The sequence below is a fragment of the Apostichopus japonicus genome, chromosome 12, assembly GCF_037975245.1.
Source record: "Apostichopus japonicus isolate 1M-3 chromosome 12, ASM3797524v1, whole genome shotgun sequence".
NCBI classification, from domain to species: Eukaryota; Metazoa; Echinodermata; class Holothuroidea; order Aspidochirotida; family Stichopodidae; genus Apostichopus; species Apostichopus japonicus.
The window spans coordinates 362,096-379,520 of NC_092572.1; the positions used below are offsets into that span (position 1 = coordinate 362,096).

Here is a 17,425-nt window from a genome sequence, read left to right on the forward strand (position 1 = left end):
CATTAATTTCTTAGAAACAACATTTATGTAAATATGATGCAAAAGAATGTGTTGAAACTTCACTAAACACAAGATTCCATCATAAAGTAACTTATGTGGCTTTTGTTAGACTTGATAGATAATACTACTCTAATACTATCAGATGCAGTCAAAGGTTGTTCATCACCAGCTTTTTGCATATCAGCTCATCAACTTCAATCAACTGCTTCTCAAAAAGTGCCCTCTTTTGTCTCAACATATGTAGCAGTTCGTCATCAGCAAATTCTTCGCTGTCAGAGGAGGAAACCATGTTACTGCCCTCATCTGTTTCATTTGGTGAGAATTTTGGAGAGGAACTATCTTGAGTAACACCTGAAGTTGGAAAACAGGAAGGGGCATTTTAATGTTTCAGTAAAAGGGTCTTCTTGCTCTTAATAGGTACAATTCTTTGAGCAATGTTCGCTTCAATCTTCCATAAACAATACAATTCCATATGGTTTTTGACATTGCTTCAATCCTCGATACATATATATGCATGGGCGGCGATCCTGGGGGGGATATATCCCCCCATGAAAATGGGTGGAGGGGATGTAATACACCATATCCCCCCCAACAAATGCCAGGAATAAGAATATTTTCATGCCTTCATTTATGCATCATCGTGAATGTACGGCTCTTTTTAGCTTCATTTCTCGCCTATACCATAAACGCAGTGCGATCTTTTCAAATAAACCGTCTTTATAAAGCAAGAATAGTTGACAGTAGGCTTCATTGGCCCTATAACAACAAAATGTATTATTGCGCCCACGGTATTGATATAGTACATATATGCACCCTCATAGTATTCATATAGGCCCTATAGTAGGCCTACACACGTACATGTTCCCTCGAACAGCTGAGAATCTCATGTTACCAGGGTAATGCTTAATTAGGGGCGTCGGAGCGGTTCGCCGGACCAATATCCACGGCGCAAAAAAAAAGGAGAAAAAAGTAGCACTAAGAAGAAAAAAAGGCAAAAAATAAAGAACCAAAATGAAAACATACTTCAAAATGTGTTTCAGAAGATTAATCGGGTACAAAAACAGACAAGGGAGAATGCACAGAAGAAAAGCTCGGGAAGTGCCATTTCCTGCAATCTGGCAGGCATTTTTTCAACATTTTCTCCATTACGCTACGCGCCAACCAATGGTGGCGCGTAGCGTAGTTTGACCTTCCAAACGTCCCCCACTCCCCCGATAATTATGGTAGATGGCCACACTCTGATCTTCCGTACCAATCCAAAATAGCTTCCGACGCCCCTGTTAATACACGTACGTTTCACCTGGATGCCCTAGCAATCGGTACCTAGGAATGTAACTATGTGTAATTGTGTATTGCATGTGTATAGGCCTATAATAGCCTGCATGAGGCCATTTTCTTCATCGAATAATATAAAGAGCTCTCGAACATTCTAACGTAGCGCCTGAAACAAGATTGACAGGGGCAATTTTCCCAAAATAACACCCGAAATTAAAAAAAAAGTATTTTGGATCCTGATTATGAGATATTTCGGACATGAAATCCCTATTTTATGGGTATATTATGGGTATTTTATGGGTATATGCCGCTTGGAAACCTCGGCAAGTGCCGTTTCCGGCCATCTAGAGGGTTTGTAAATCCCAAAATTTTCTTGTACGCTTCGCGCCAACTCATGGTGGCGCTACGCTTAGATAGTCAACAAGGTCATATCCCCCCCACTCGGAAGTACGGATCGCCACCCATGTATATATGGATTGTCCAGTGCTTAATTTCTTATCACAATCTTATACACCGTGTAACCTCATGACCTGATATTTCCATGGAATACTTTGTAAATTTTCATTTTGTTGGAGTTGGTGGTTTGATTGTACAGTCAATACATTAGATATGCACTGGTTGTTCACAACATATCAAGAGATTGTGTTATAATGTGGCCATCCTATGGGACAGCATCATATCCAGGAAGTAAATTCATCAAGTACCTTTCAAGTTTCTCCCTGATGGGGTTGATGGAGTTAATTTTGGACTTACAGGCTCAAAGAGTCGTCTGTTGATGACCTATCATGAAAGGGAAACATGTGAATGAGTTGATAGAAACAAACTTCACCATAGCAGTTTGAAAAGAATTGTTACTTTAAAGGGTTTCAAACATAACATATGTGAACAGGGGAAGCTAATAGCTTAAATCTGGATCACACCTAGCTGAATTATCAATGTGTTTATCCCAAACATAATACTACCACATTTCAACAAGTAAAACCTGCTAAGAACATTTATGTATTAGATATCCTGTGCAATCCTGTGCAATATTCAATGCATCAGCAGTGCGTTATGCAATATCTTATGTATATTAACTGATACCTCAATGGTGAGGTATGTTTCTATGCACTAAAGTACAGATGTAGAATATTACCTTATGTGTATAATACTAAGGTATTAAGTAGTAGGATGTTCTATGTATCTGTAGCTATTATCTGAATATGTCAAGGTAAAGCTCACTCCAATAGTATATAATGTGTAATATACTAAGGTATTGAGTGGTAGGATGTTTTATGTATCTGTACCTTTTATCTGAATATGTCAAGGTAAAGCTCACTCCAATAGTATATAATGTGTAATATACTAAGGTATTGAGTAGTAGGATGTTCTATGTATCTGTACCTATTATCTGAATATGTCAAGGTAAAGCTCACTCAAATAGTATATAATGTGTTTATACTAAGGTATTGTGTAGTAGGATGTTTTATGTATCTGTACCTATTATCTGAATATGTCAAGGTAAAGCTCACTCAAATAGTATATAATGTGTAATATACTAAGGTATTGAGTAGTAGGATGTTCTATGTGTCTGTACCTATTATCTGAATATTTCAAGGTAAAGCTCACTCCAATAGTATATAATGTGTAATATACTAAGGTATTGTGTAGTAGGATGTTTTATGTATCTGTACCTTTTATCTGCATGAATATGTCAAGGTAAAGCTCACTCCAATAGTATCTAATGTGTAATATACTAAGGTATTGAGTAGAAGGATGTTCTATGTGTCTGTACCTTTTATCTGAATATGTCAAGGTAAAGCTCACTCCAATAGTATATAATGTGTAATATACTAAGGTACTGAGTAGTAGGATGTTCTATGTGTCTGTACCTATTACCTGAATATTTCAAGGTAAAGCTCACTCCAATAGTATATAATGTGTAATATGCTAAGGTATTGTGTAGTAGGATGTTTTATGTATCTGTACCTTTTATCTGAATATGTCAAGGTAAAGCTCACTCCAATAGTATCTAATGTGTAATATACTAAGGTATTGTGTAGTAGGATGTTTTATGTATCTGTACCTAGTATCAATATAACTGTCACTCACCTGACCAATTGTTGATATCTTGACATCATCATTCTGACCATCAGAGACATCTGTAAAAGGTTCTGTATCACTGCTGCCTCTTATTGCCGGGGAAGAATACTCCTCCTCTGCAATTGAATTACCATCATCAATCTCTGAGTTGTCCTTTCTTTCAGACTCTTCATCAAGTTCTCTCTGTGATGACCACAACTCCTCATTCCCTCTAGCTAATTCCTTTCCTGATTCGTCAGTTTTATTACCTATTGGATGGGTGACCTCTGCCACTAACTGTATTTCTGTTCTCATGTCACTTTTCTCATGACTTAAATCTTGTCCTTCAGATCCAATCCTTTTTGAGTTTGGCTCTTTTGTCCTCTGTGATTGGACACTTTGCCATTGTCTTGTGGGAATTTTACTCTTTTGCAATTTTACTCTCGAATTTGTCTTCAATTCTTGTTTTTCTAATTTCTTAACTTTCACATCCTCTTTATCTGTTGTTTTATCAGCTTTGCTAGTTTTTCTGCTTACATCTTTTATTTGTGAGGTTCCAAACCCATCATTACCATCAGGCATACTTTTATCTTTTTCAAGTCTTGCAGTGTCATCACTTTCTTTTAGGTTGGTTTCTGCTGACAAGTGTGAAGGTTCTCTTGTAAGTCTGTTGTCCCTCTCATATTGGTGATGGTGGGATATGCTACTATGGTGACATGGAATAATGTCACATGACATGTGTAAGTGAGGAGTAACATGATGTGCAGCAGTGCCAGTCCTGTTCGTAACATTACTTGTGACTTGATTAGAATTAATACACGTAGTCCGATGACAATCAAAACTGGTTTCAGTAACAGCTGTTTGAGGGACTGGGTGTGTTGAACACCTTCTTGTATTAATAGGAGTCTCAGGTTTTGTAGTAGGTCTTGTTGATATTCGATCATTTTGTAATTGGGCTTTCAATGTGTCTAAGGTGGGAGTATTTTGATGATTTGAGACCTATGGAAATGGAAATGAAGTTAGGCATATCACATATGATGATGTAATGATTAGTGTCTGTGAAAGTAGGAAGATTTATTAGGTATCAAAGGTAGAACTCATCTCATTCAATTAAATCTAATCTCAAACAACAGAACCTGAAGTGCTCGTAGGCTGAAGAACATACACTCACTCTCTGACCATTCATTAAACAAATTAAACTACAAACCAACATAGAAGTCCAGGGATTGATGTGGCAGCCATTGAAAGAAAGCATGCCTAACAAATCAGGGTATAACAATTACAAAAACAATCTAAAGTACTACTAACAATAACTGAAAATCAGGGTAAATAAACAATAATAAAACACTTTAAAGTACCACTAATATTAACTGAAAACCATGTATACTCCTAATACATTATCATTATGAGACAATTCATTTTCTTAGTTGACCTTTCAAAAAAGTGATAACAATTTATTTCCGAATCTTCTTTACTCTCTTTTGAGAAGTTACCTTTCCTTGATTTCTGGCTACTTCCACTTTCCTTCTCAGTCTCCACTGGTATAAAATATCATTCTCTTGATGCAATGGTGTCTGGTCTCTCAGCTTGTCTTGATGCAATGGTGTCTGGTCTCTCAGCTTGTCTTGATGCAATGGTGTCTGGTCTCTCAGCTTGTCTTGATACAATGGTGTCTGGTCTTGATACAATCGTTTCTGGTCTCTCAGCTTCAACTGACTTAGCTCTCTTTGCAGATAATGTTTAGATTCAGGACCTGTAATTTTTTGGGTATATTTTTGTTCCATCTCCCAACTCAGCATTAATCAATATGAAGCATTGAAATAATCCTTTATGTCTTAATTGGGTATTTCAATCACAGATCCTTTGAAATATTTACAAAGGAACTACTTGATCTTCAGACATTACATTGATTTTACAGATCTGTAGGGAATGCTTAGCCATAAAACAAGTGGTATACAGTAAACCTAGGCATCACATTAAGTTGATAGTAGGCTGGAGGGCATTCTTAGCAACAAAACAAGTGGTATACAGTGAACCTAGGTATCACACTTAGTTGATAGTAGGCTGGAGGGCATTCTTAGCAACAAACCAAGTGGTATAAAAATAATATAAATAAAATAATCTAAACAAAGACTTAATATGAGGCAGGGTCATTGCAAATCATCTGCTAAATAGTATCCAGTTATTGAATTATCCTCACCTTGTAAACATTATCGGAAAATATTATAAAAAGTCCAAAGGAGAATGAAACAATAGTTTTTATTGTTGTTGAGTTCTGATCTTATGGAAGGTATTGCAAGTCTGTGATACTAGACAAGGTTTATAAGTACACGGCATTAATTTACCTGTAATTGGACTGATATCAGGAGGGATGTAAACCTTCTCATCACTACTGGGTTGACTTGGTTACACATAGACACAAACAAGGTTTATAAGTACATGGCATTAATTTACCTGTAATTGGACTGATATCAGGAGGGATGTAAACCTTCTCATCACTACTGGGTTGACTTGGTTACACATAGACACAAACAAGGTTTATAAGTACATGGCATTAATTTACCTGTAATTGGACTGATATCAGGAGGGATGTAAACCTTCTCATCACTACTGGGTTGACTTGGTTACATATAGACACAAACAAGGTTTATATGTACATGGCATTAATTTACCTGTAATTGGACTGATATCAGGAGGGATGTAAACCTTCTCATCACTACTGGGTTGACTTGGTTACACATAGACACAAACAAGGTTTATAAGTACATGGCATTAATTTACCTGTAATTGGACTGATATCAGGAGGGATGTAAACCTTCTCATCACTACTGGGTTGACTTGGTTACATATAGACACAAACAAGGTTTATATGTACATGGCATTAATTTACCTGTAATTGGACTGATATCAGGAGGGATGTAAACCTTCTCATCACTACTGGGTTGACTTGGTTACATATAGACACAAACAAGGTTTATAAGTACATGGCATTAATTTACCTGTAATTGGACTGATATCAGGAGGGATGTAAACCTTCTCATCACTACTGGGTTGACTTGGTTACATATAGACACAAACAAGGTTTATAAGTACATGGCATTAATTTACCTGTAATTGGACTGATATCAGGAGGGATGTAAACCTACTCATCACTACTGGGTTGACTTGGTTACATATAGACACAAACAAGGTTTATATGTACATGGCATTAATTTACCTGTAATTGGACTGATATCAGGAGGGATGTTAACCTTCTCATCACTACTGGGTTGACTTGGTTACATATAGACACAAACAAGGTTTATATGTATGTATGGCATTAATTTACCTGTAATTGGACTGATATCAGGAGGGATGTAAACCTTCTCATCACTACTGGGTTGACTTGGTTACACATAGACACAAACAAGGTTTATAAGTACATGGCATTAATTTACCTGTAATTGGACTGATATCAGGAGGGATGTAAACCTTCTCATCACTACTGGGTTGACTTGGTTACACATAGACACAAACAAGGTTTATAAGTACATGGCATTAATTTACCTGTAATTGGACTGATATCAGGAGGGATGTAAACCTTCTCATCACTACTGGGTTGACTTGGTTACACATAGACACAAACAAGGTTTATAAGTACATGGCATTAATTTACCTGTAATTGGACTGATATCAGGAGGGATGTAAACCTTCTCATCACTACTGGGTTGACTTGGTTACATATAGACACAAACAAGGTTTATAAGTACATGGCATTAATTTACCTGTAATTGGACTGATATCAGGAGGGATGTAAACCTTCTCATCACTACTGGGTTGACTTGGTTACATATAGACACAAACAAGGTTTATAAGTACATGGCATTAATTTACCTGTAATTGGACTGATATCAGGAGGGATGTAAACCTTCTCATCACTACTGGGTTGACTTGGTTACATATAGACACAAACAAGGTTTATAAGTACATGGCATTAATTTACCTGTAATTGGACTGATATCAGGAGGGATGTAAACCTTCTCATCACTACTGGGTTGACTTGGTGAAGATGAACCAATACCTTCAGAACTCACGATAGGCACACTTAATAGGGATGATTCACTGTCAGGTGAGGAAAGATTAAACAAGTTACCATGGCATCGTCATGGTGAATCATAAGATATATGATGCTGATGTACTTAAATAGTCAGACTATACCAAGAAACAAACAGGGATTAAGCAGCAAAAAGTCATGAATGCATACCAGTATCTATACAATACAACCAGTATAAACAGACACAGGTTACAGTATACACAGTTTAATTGCATATAGGCTACACCTACATTCGATGATGAAGCATACCTTACAGTTGCTTGTAACAAACAGTAGGCCATGACAGGTTGCAATGTGTCCAGTCAATTAACATAGTGGGTATAGTATTTACAGCAGCTATCCTATATATGTGCTTCATAGGCACAATAACTTACACTACATGTAGTGATCCAGGTTACAATATTATCTCTATTTAAATATCATACTGGATACATGTGATTTTATTAGCATGTGTATGCTATCATCACTTCTATTATATATGTTTAAAGACGGTACATGATACAAGTAGGTAATATGCAGGTAACTTACACACTGGCTACATACAGTAACATGTGACTAATCAGTATATGCACTGTATTACAGTTAGCTGCTATAGAGATGCTTAGCATACGTTATGTATGTTAAAGTACTGGCAGTAAACCAGCATAGGCAACAGTGTAATGCATTTTATATTTAGGAGGTAGGCTGTATAGACTATAGTATGTCAACTACACTCAAGGCCACTTAGAATGACTGGAACAAAATAGCTCTCTGATTTGAATTGTCATTCCAGAGTAGATTACCAAGTAAAACATTGCTCGCAAATGACTGTTAGTCTGACACTAGATAACAGAATTATAACACACAGTACAGCATAGTAGAGTATAGTACAGCACAACACAGTACAGAATACTAGTTATGACTGTAAACTATGCAGGATCCAATATGCACCATGCTTATAACAAAAAGGATAAACAAAGCTATCAGGGTGCTTGTAAGGGCCGACCTCTGGGGGGTTGGTGAGGGTAACATATGATGTTATTAATATTTTACATACAATGAAGACTTCCCTTGGGTTAGGTACATCAATGAGAATTCAACAAACCTTAGTTCCAGCAGATGCTGAGCTTTCTCTTGTAGGAGGAGTGTTTCTGCATCAACTGATGATAATCCATCTCTGTCAGAGCTGGCTGATAATTTATTGGTGTCCATTAAGGGAACATTATTCAGCTGAACTCCTCTCCTTGCAGGTATGCTAGATGATCCTCTCCTTGCAGGTATGCTAGATAATTCTTTCCTTGCAGGGTTTGATGACAGCCTCCTCACTGGCCTCTCCTCTTTGTTTATTCCAGGCATCCTCTGTGTTAGTTTACTAGTTATGTCCTGCTGTCCATCAGAAGAGGAAGCCCTTGTGGTATCCCTGGTAGGGGGTGATAACCACCAGAGGTCACCTTCAGGATCTCCTGCCCTCTCCTCTCTGCTCTGAGGTGCTGCATGTCGAAATCGATGTATGTACCTGTAATGTTAGCAACAAGATGTAGAGCTATTAGAGCAGCTACAAGCATAATATAAACACACAGTAAGGTATAGTAGGGAAGGTAGTCAATGTAACCCTCATAATGTATAGTAACACTGCAAAGATATAAGATATAGCAGGTATTACAGTACTGTAAACATGTCCTACCATACAGCAGAGGATTATAACACATATCTACAGTTATATTGCAAAGACTTCCTATTATGATGCCCTTGCTATAGTTTCTTTTCAGCAATGCGAGGAAGTATAGTTCATGAAATTTGTAATCAAGTTTCTAAATGAGGCGCACCAGACAATAGAAGCAAGATTATGAATGTGCCGTAATAGTATATAATCATATAAAAATAATAGATGTAACCCTCACCGAGCAAGAACTGAGCTATGTTGAGGTTGGGTTGTTGGTCTCCCTGTTTCCTCATTTATTTTGAATGATGATGATGATGATGATGATGACAGCCTACTTTGTTTCTTCAGAAGAGCTAACAGTTCCCCTTCCTCTGCCCTAGTCAGAACAACTGAAGATCCTGACAAGTCTCCATTGACCTTATGACCTGATGATGACCTTAAAGAAAGTGGACTTTCAATTGAGGATGGTCTCTCACTTGTTGGCCAAGATTCATTAAACTTAGATGAATTATCTGGTGGACTTGGTGTGTCTCTGGTAGGGAGTTCCTTAGCTAACACAGTATTTGTCCTACTCATGAAGGCCTGTTCTTGAGGTGTAAGCTGGCACTCATTGCCGTTCTTCTTGTCTTCAGCAGATGGTTGCAACTTCTCTGGACTTAGTTTTGTCTAAAAAACAAGGCAAATATAGTGGAGTTAATATACCCAAAAAGCTTTACATTTGAGTTTATATGCCCAGGAAGCTGTATAGTTGGAGTTTATATGCCCAGGAAGCTATATAGTTGGAGTTTATATGCCCAGGAAGCTGTACAGTTGCAGACAATCTTGTTATCTTGTAGGAAGTTTCGAGCAAAATTAGTTTGTCAGAAAGAGGAATTTCTTTGGCACATGTATACCAAAGAGCCGACTTTGAGGCCAATGCTTCTGGAAGCTAAGACATTTTGATATTTTTTCTTGCTATCTTGTAACTAGTGATTTTCAATGCAAAATTACATACCAGGAGGAGGAGGATATCATGCAACATGAAAGAAGCAATATCTGCGGGTATCAAAGTATGAAACACTTAAATATCAACCTGCGATTCTTCTTTTGTCAAGGTCCTCAGTAAAGATGGGTGGTAGAAGGCCAAGGGTAATGATGGTTCCAAGAAAGGGTCATCCCTAAAACAAAGTAAACATAAGAGCCATTAAGTACTATTATCTATGTATGAAACAGATATAAAACAAAGGAGTAACAAAGTAGCCACTAAATAATATCTACTGTATGTATGAAATAGATATGGAGTAACATTGAGTTACGATTAGTTAAAGAGGAAATGACAAATTTAAAAAGTTTACATAAATGAATAAATAGTTAATTGTATGTGTTCTAGTTGATGGACAACCATAGGCAAATAATTAGATCTTTAACAGGTGGTGAATCTTTGAGGAGATATTAGTCACCAGAGGTTAGACTTAATGTGCCATTACCATATTAAACTCAAGTATAACTTCATTTCATTTATTGTTTCCATTTCCTCACAATGTTTATATAATAAGACGGTGAAGACAATACCATACAAAGAAAATAATGAGTAATAAATCATATAAAAGAAAAATATATCATGGAAATTACGGGGAGAAAATGGTGGAAGGGCTTGGAAGCCGTAGCTTGTACAAGAAGACCCACCAAAAAAAAAAAATAACATGTATAAAGGATATGGGCATGATAATAAAGCCCCTTACCAAGAAGACCTATACCCCCCACCCCTAAACTAAACAACTTAAAGCCTAGGATAGGCCTTAAGACTAGAGTTATACAGTATAAATTGATTTTTTTTTTAATTGTTTAAGGGGTTTGACAACCAGTCAGCAGCTTTCACAGTTTGTACCTCGAAAAATCCGCTGTGCAGTGTGTTTTATTTGAGTGTCCCTTGGTCAGCGTTCAAACAAAATTCAAGGAAATGTCAAATGTTTTAGCCTAGGCTAAGCATTCTTTACTCTCTTGTTTTTGGTAAGGATAAGGACATTTCTTCCTAATGCACTGAAACTTCGACAAGAAAAAGGGAAGGAATGGCAACTGAAGACAATGCATTACCTATCCAGCTACTAGCACTGCTTAAGCCTAGGTCTAGAACTAGGCCAACATCAGGTTGGTGCCTTTTCATGTTACTGAAGTTAGGCTAGGCCTAGGATAATAACGTTAGGCGATGGCAAGTTAGGCCAAACACTCATAAGCAACACAGTGACACCTTGAACTAGGTCGTAAGCTATTCATTCGTACTATGCTATGCCTGCAGAAAACCTACTGCTTCAGTTTCTGTTGCCAAAATAAAACATCTGACATTTTCCTAAGGCCTCAATAACCGGTCTCTCTTGCACTACGCAGCTTCACGAAGTTTTCAAGGAAGCCGCCATTATTTGCAGCTAACAAAGTTTAAAAATTTACTTAGAAGAAAAACCTATCCAAAATGTTTTTTATGAAACCGAATGTTAGAAAATAAGATTTATTATTATTTATATAATATTTTAATGACTTTTCTGAAGTGAAAAAAATAAAGCACTGAAATTATTATATTTCTATGTTTTGACGAAATATTATTGCTGAAATGGCAATACATCACTAGTGAGGCGAAGCTTCGTTAGCAACCGGACCGACCGTTAAACTTTACAACAATCATAATATTCTCCACTGTTATTTATGAACGCGAGTAGAAAACTAATAAATAATGCAGTAAGTTCACCTTGTCTGTGAGATGAAGCTTGATGAGGGTCTCAATACATGTGTCGAATAGAAGTTTGTTCATATCAAGCTTTAGGCTAACCTAGACCTGTTAAAAACAATCGACTCATTAACGTTATTACTATTAGATTAACACTAAGCTAGGTTAGTCTCTGAAACTTAGTGCTGGGATTTTTAGTTAGGCTGCTGACGTTCTTATTAGTAGTATGGTGGTTTGCGTGTACCCTACATTGTCGTACTGTGTTACTGTATATGCAGTTGCACAGTAATACTAATAGGCACTAGGCCTAGTTCGTGTGTTATTAAGTCAAATTGTAACCACATTTTCAGTCGCAATTTTGGTCTGCAAAGCCGTTACAGAACTGGTCCAAATTGCCACAGTGAAACAAGGAACACCATCTTTATATTTTGTGATACTTTGGGAAGTGACACCCATTTACTAAGTGGAATTATACAGCAAACTTCAATTCAATAGTTATGGAAATTTGTCCTTTCTTCGAGCAGTTTGACTACGGACATTACAAGTATAATTCTTTTATTTCTGATGAAATCTGGTCCAGTGATCGAAGAAATTACATAGTGAAGGATAGAACTAAACCACTGAGTAAACTAAGCGAGATTGCCATCACCTTGGGCTTGAAAAATCCTATGTACTGGGTGCCCAGTGCTCCTTATTGCTCTATTTGGGCTACCAAACTTCAAAAGACTGTCAGGCTCCCGACATTCAAAATTGCCTTCTTTCTCTGCCACCCAGTAAAATAAATTTTACTAGTCTAGCACTTTTTTGTACAATGGACACAGCACAAGTAAGCCTGAATATACCATGTGACACCTGTAATTAGGATAATTTTTTGATGTAAATGAGAAAATTGAAGAAACTGATCGTTTTGGTCCTGATATACACTTTATGGGTAGTTAAATTCTTTGTCAGGATACACCACTGTCGTGTCCGCATGATATCCGTTTTATTCATCACACTAGGCCTACGTCATCTTTATACATTTCTGTTCAGCTCAGTTTGATTTTGGTCAAACAGAGTAATGAATCATACCCCAGAAGTAACTGGAAGGAAAGGCTAGTGTTTTTCCAACAAACTGCACAACACACACTTTCATGCATATCAATGTGGTGGGGAATGTGATTGTTCATATAAAATAGTAAGAATGCTACTGCAAATAATGTAATGGCTAGATTCATAATCATTGCATAAAATGTTTTATGATTTAAATTTTGATGAGGAGGCCTTATCATTATGAGGAGTGCACAGCCACATTAAGCTGGGTACAAATGATTTACACACTTTTATTAACACCTTCTGGAAGCAAATTTTGATAGTGTTTTAAAAAAAAAATGTTACAGACTTTCTCTAAATGTTATCAGACTACCACAAACTCAGGACAAAAAAAACTTGACAGAGTACTACTTCTGAAAATATTGTAGAGCACTGCATCACTGCTACTGTATCTTAAAATAACAATCATGCTCTTTCTATGGTGAATTTATCCTACACCATTATTATTTGCTGGACATTTTGAAGCTTAATTAACCATTAAACCAGTAACTAGCTTATAGAGTTCACAAACTACTGACCATGGTCAATCAATAAACTTTGGCAATGCCATGAAGCCTAAGCTTATGTTCATTTATTTTCTTTATTGTAGCAAAAGAAAACCAATCTTGTGTGACTAAGGAACAAGACAATGGAGGTTGATGAGCGTCTCCGCTTTTTGGAAACACGGATAACCTCCAGTCTGAGGCCACGGAACGATGATTTGAAAGCTTTATTTGCAGGGAACGAGAACAGGTTTGGCTATAAACATTAAAGCTCATCATCATATACTGTGATGTTTCATTTAGAAGTATAAAATTGTACCAGAAGATTGAAATGGTGATGTAATAATGCTTCTCAGTAGGCTGACAGAGTGTAAGGATCTAAATGGCTGGAATGTTGGTCAAAGCATTAGACAAACCAAAAAAATACAAACATACATGTAGAACTCAGAAAATAGTGATAGAAACCTTGAATATATGTAGTACCAATCAAAGGTGCATACAAAGAGTTCAGTAGCCAGGATTTATTTATCATTCATCACATACAATCTCTCACAAGCATACTGTATATGTACATGAAACTGCAACAAAGTGTGAACTAATAACCTAATTCTGTCAGTGTTCTTGTTTTGTTCTATGTCACTTCATTAATATTATTGATCAATGTTCTACTCTCAGCAATCCAAATATTTGTGTATCCAGCCATATACCCATACTGTAGTTATCTTTAACATCATCAGATGTTATGGGTTAGTGTATCCAGCCATATACCCATACTGTAGTTATCTTTAACATCATCAGATGTTATGGGTTAGTGTATCCAGCCATATACCCATACTGTAGTTATCTTTAACATCATCAGATGTTATGGGTTAGTGTATCCAGCCATATACCCATACTGTAGTTATCTTTAACATCATCAGATGTTATGGGTTAGTGTATCCAGCCATATACCCATACTGTAGTTATCTTTAACATCATCAGATGTTATGGGTTAGTGTATCCAGCCATATACCCATACTGTAGTTATCGTTAACATCATCAGATGTTATGGGTTAGTGTATCCAGCCATATACCCATACTGTAGTTATCGTTAACATCATCAGATGTTATGGGTTAGAACATGGCAATGTAGCAGCAGATGTGGCTGTACAATGTTAAAATGCAATTTACCTCTTCAGAAGTGAATAATTTCACATTTTACTATATTAAGTATTTTCAAAGTTAGAATTCATATTTCTTGGTTGGGAGTGAATAAACAACCGCCTTTGTTATTGTCAGGCCATCAGCAAACCTAAGAATTAATACGCAAACCTACGAATTAATACTGACATTGAAGTTGACAGGCCTGGAATTTAGTTAAATGCTATTCCAGCAACAATTTGGTTGTGAATATATTGTCTGTCTGTGAAAGTAAGTGAACTCTCTTTATGCTTTAAATTAATATCCTACAGAAATGCTTTCTTGGAGTTTTGCAATAATGAAGATGTCCGTCGATTGTTTGTGTACACAAAGGAGCCTAAGTCCACCCTGGTGTCCTCCTTGGAACCTCCTGTTAATGTGAGGAGCAAAGCAGTATTCTTCCTCAAGACCAGCCAAGCAACCAAACTCACAAAGGATAATATTCGGACTGATGTTGTGTTTGCAGATTGTGAAACGATTGTCCTCAAACAACTAGATCTTCTGGCTAAAGAGGTGAATATTTACTGCTGCTGCTATGATGGTGATTGCATTGGCACATAATGTACATGTACAAATGTGGGGAGGGGGGAAAGGGAGGGGGAAGCTTCTCTGATTGTAGGGTTGATGAAACTACCTTCATTATGTAGTAAAACCTTGTATTCAGTATACATGATTCTTTCTTTAATAGGTTTATCTTCCATTGTTGTGTACTGATGGTACTCAGACCAGGGGGGGGGGGGGTTGGGGGACATCTCTGATTGTAGGGTTGATGAAACTACCATTATGTAGTAAAACCTTGTATTCAGTATACATGATTCTTTCTTTGGCAGGTTTATCTTCCATTGTTGTGTACTGATGATACTCAGACCGGGGGGAGGGGGGGGGACATCTCTGATTGTAGGGTTGATGAAACTATGTACATTATGTAGTAAAACCTTGTATTCAGCATACATGATTCTTTCTTTAATAGGTTTATCTTCCATTGTTGTGTACTGATGGTACTCAGACGTATGGGAAAGTCAGTGCAGATAAGCTGATGGATATCCTACACAGACTAATGGGTACAACTGAAGTAACAGATGGATACACAAAGGTAAATATGGATCTTCTGCAACCTTTTAATTTGTTACAGAGTTCAATTCTTTGGATGATATTACAGCATGAAAACTCTCATGAAAAGAACTGCACTCTACAATTATTCAGCAATAATTGGTCACATTATGTTCTCTGTATTGGCCTATGATTGCATCTTTAATGGCAAAATTAAAACTTAAATATGAACAACTATATTTAATGATACACAGAATGTGGAAACATTTATGGTTATATGTATAAGTTATGACTAACATTAAGTCAAAGAGTGATGAAGAGAATATAATATTTGACATAATCCTTTGTCTTTGTATCGTTTCTAGGGTGATATCACTCTGCCTCTTCCGTCTATTGAGGTATTGGCTGAGGCTGCATCGTTACCTACCAGACAAGCTTCTGTCATTCATGTGCTAGAATCATCAGTTATGACTAACATTAAATCAAAGAGTGATGAATATTTGACATAATTCTTTATCTTTGTATCGTTTCTAGGGTGATATCACTCTACCTCTTCCGTCTATTGAGGTATTGGCTGAGGCTGCATCGTTACCTACCAGACAAGCTTCTGTCATTCATGTGCTAGAATCATCAGTTATTGGTTGGATCAAGCAAATCAGGGTGAGCATGCCATATATCAATAACCTTTGTTTTCATCAGGAGTCTTTTTGGCCATTGCACTTTTGGAAAAGCAATGAATGTTAATAATTAAGAAGTAATGTAAAGATATGTTGCAGATACAGTGACATTAGAAAACCTCTAAGCAAAGCAGAAACTCAGGCCATATTGATTGAGATTATGCTCATACTGTTTTCTCTAATGTAACGTTGCTGTGCACATCTTCAAGTTGAAACAAACTTAACACAGGATCTGTATTGTCATGTGTTGCATCAAACAGGTATAATTGACATATTCCTGGCATTATCATACTAGTCATATCATTAATAACTAGTTACAGGACAACACTAAATGATGGTAAACCATTGGATGAGTTGGCACCAAATGTTTATTGTCAAAATCATCAATGTCACCCATAAATAAACATCTTAGACAGATGTCCTAAGCCTTGTGAACTTTGCCTATATAGGAATCAATGCCAGCATTGTTTATTGCAAGTACTTAACAATATGACTTAGTACCAACTAGTTGCACGTCTTGGGGTAAGGAAAAGAGGCATTTGTGTGAAAATGCGTTCATTACTTGTAATCTAGCAGGATAGTTATGTAACTAAATGAGTGAAATGCCAGAAACTAGTGAGAATGATGCTTTGCTTTGTTAGTTTGCTTTGTTAGACCAGGAGGTATGTTTAATAAATCTAGCAGGATAGTTATGTAACTATATGAGTGAAATGCCAGAAACTAGTGAGAATGATGCTTTGCTTTGTTAGACCAGGAGGTATGTTTAATAAATCTAGCAGGATAGTTATGTAACTATATGAGTGAAATGCCAGAAACTAGTGAGAATGATGCTTTGCTTTGTTTGACCAGAAGGTATGTTTAATAAATCTAGCAGGATAGTTATGTAACTATGAGTGAAATGCCAGGAACTAGTGAGAATGATGCTTTGCTTTGTTAGTTTGCTTTGTTAGACCAGAAGGTATGTTTGATAAATCTTGTAGGATAGTTATGTAACTATATGAGTGAAATGCCAGGAACTAGTGAGAATGATGCTTTGCTTTGTTAGACCAGAAGGTATGTTTAAAAATCTTGTAGGATAGTTATGTAACTAAATGAGTGAAATGCCAGGAACTAGTGAGAATGATGCTTTGCTTTGTTAGACCAGAAGGTATGTTTAAAAATCTTGTAGGATAGTTA

The 17,425-nt window shown here is 36.7% G+C and overlaps 2 protein-coding genes across 3 annotated transcripts in view; one reads left to right on the plus strand and one right to left on the minus strand.

Moving 5' to 3' along the window:
- Positions 1-148: 148 nt before the first annotated feature.
- On the minus strand, positions 149-11,482 carry LOC139978041 (uncharacterized). 2 transcript variants are annotated; one of them, XM_071987987.1, is made up of 9 exons: positions 11,356-11,482; positions 10,144-10,228; positions 9,310-9,737; positions 8,514-8,924; positions 7,319-7,437; positions 4,830-5,089; positions 3,367-4,335; positions 1,980-2,055; positions 149-351 (listed from the first exon to the last, which is right to left on the minus strand). In XM_071987987.1, exons 1-9 carry the CDS (start codon positions 11,391-11,393, stop codon positions 149-151), a joined length of 2,589 nt encoding a protein of 862 aa, XP_071844088.1. In that variant the 5' UTR covers positions 11,394-11,482. The 2 variants fall into 2 exon arrangements, with proteins under 2 accessions (XP_071844088.1, XP_071844089.1); XM_071987988.1 differs by lacking the exon at positions 1,980-2,055 and having other exon boundaries at positions 153-351.
- Positions 11,483-11,644: 162 nt separating this feature from the next.
- The window catches only part of LOC139977294 (uncharacterized), a 152,880-nt gene continuing 147,099 nt past the window's right edge, over positions 11,645-17,425 (plus strand). The window contains exons 1-5 of the mRNA XM_071986581.1: positions 11,645-11,780; positions 13,451-13,593; positions 14,795-15,035; positions 15,493-15,615; positions 16,107-16,232. Of these exons, the coding sequence (XP_071842682.1) occupies positions 13,490-13,593; positions 14,795-15,035; positions 15,493-15,615; positions 16,107-16,232 (594 nt within the window). The 5' untranslated portion in view covers positions 11,645-11,780; positions 13,451-13,489. The remainder of the gene's footprint in view (positions 11,781-13,450; positions 13,594-14,794; positions 15,036-15,492; positions 15,616-16,106; positions 16,233-17,425) is intronic.

What these genes read in the sequence shown, in the direction of transcription:
- LOC139978041 (XM_071987987.1), bottom strand. Translation starts at nt 11,393, where the DNA reads ATGTCAGATGTTTTATTTTGGCAACAGAAACTGAAGCA. An exon ending in CAGCATCTGCTGGAACTAAG is followed by an intron (nt 7,438 to 8,513) that starts GTTTGTTGAATT and finishes CTCACCTGACAG; the next exon opens with TGAATCATCCCTATTAAGTG. An exon ending in ATCAGGGAGAAACTTGAAAG is followed by an intron (nt 352 to 1,979) that starts GTACTTGATGAA and finishes TTCCAACTTCAG; the next exon opens with GTGTTACTCAAGATAGTTCC.